A 331-nucleotide genomic window follows, 5' to 3' on the forward strand; every position below is an offset into this window, starting at 1 on the left:
CTGCTGCTGCTGCTGCTGCTGCTGCTGCTGCTGCTGCTGCTGTTGCTGCTGCTGGTGGTGGTGGTGGTGGTGGGGGACGTGAGATAGGTGCTGCTGCTGGTAAGGCAAGAGCGGAGATGCTGCTGCAGCAGAATAGCCTCTGTATACAATGCCCTGCTGCTGCTGCTGCTGCTGCTGTAATATTTGCTGCTGCTGCTGCTGCTGCTGCTGCTGCTGCTGCTGCTGTAGGATATCTGCAGCAGCAACTCCTGAGAAAGCAGCAGCAGGAGTGTGTGTCAGTTGGTTGTTGCTGTTGCTGCTGCAGCGAACGATCTCTTGCTGCTGCTGCCTT

The 331-nt window shown here is 57.7% G+C and overlaps 1 protein-coding gene across 1 annotated transcript in view; it reads right to left on the reverse strand.

Moving 5' to 3' along the window:
• EMH_0035560 (uncharacterized protein) overlaps positions 1-331 on the reverse strand; it is a gene marked incomplete at both ends in the record, with an annotated part of 1,325 nt that overhangs the window by 264 nt on the left and 730 nt on the right. Inside the window, 1 exon segment of the mRNA XM_013494984.1 lies at positions 1-329. Coding sequence (XP_013350438.1) covers positions 1-329 — 329 coding nt within the window.

The sequence above is a fragment of the Eimeria mitis genome, genomic scaffold (genome assembly GCF_000499745.2).
Source record: "Eimeria mitis Houghton genomic scaffold, Emh_scaff1371, whole genome shotgun sequence".
Taxonomy (NCBI): Eukaryota; Apicomplexa; class Conoidasida; order Eucoccidiorida; family Eimeriidae; genus Eimeria; species Eimeria mitis.